The sequence below is a fragment of the Cynoglossus semilaevis genome, chromosome 10 (assembly GCF_000523025.1).
Source record: "Cynoglossus semilaevis isolate Cse_v1.0 chromosome 10, Cse_v1.0, whole genome shotgun sequence".
NCBI classification, from domain to species: Eukaryota; Metazoa; Chordata; class Actinopteri; order Pleuronectiformes; family Cynoglossidae; genus Cynoglossus; species Cynoglossus semilaevis.
Genome location: NC_024316.1, coordinates 20326510 through 20326891, shown reverse-complemented (window position 1 = coordinate 20326891; position 382 = coordinate 20326510). Strand labels below are relative to the sequence as shown.

The 382-nt window shown below is 64.7% G+C and overlaps 1 protein-coding gene across 1 annotated transcript in view; it reads right to left on the bottom strand.

Moving 5' to 3' along the window:
• Nucleotides 1–382, bottom strand: part of LOC103385528 (IQ motif and SEC7 domain-containing protein 1) — a 90924-nt gene that overhangs the window by 4441 nt on the left and 86101 nt on the right. Inside the window, 1 exon segment of the mRNA XM_017035987.2 lies at nucleotides 4–338. Coding sequence (XP_016891476.1) covers nucleotides 4–338 — 335 coding nt within the window.

Sequence of the window (382 nt, the reverse complement as noted above, 5' to 3'; positions counted from 1 at the left end):
TGGTGGTGGTGGTGGTGGTGGTACGGCGGGGGGTTCTGGGGAACCTGGCAGTACTGAGGATGATGAACCGGACCCTGGTGCTGGGTCTGTACCGCGTGGGCCGCCTGCGCCGTGTGGTGCAGGTTGGTGGGGTGGGGCTTGTGGGAAATTAGGGTGGGGTGACCGCCCTGCTGGTAGGAGGGGTGGCTCTGGGGAGGGGCTTTGCCTCGCTTGCTGCCAAAGAGTGAGCCGAGGATGGAGGTCGATGCCGAGTTAGGGATGGGTGGCTGGCTGCGAGGGGCGCCCTCTCGTGGCGTGGTGGCTCTCCGACGGGTGTGTGGACTGCTAATGATGGACCCCTGCAGGAAGTAGAGACAGAGAGGTGACAGCAGGTCCGTCAGAA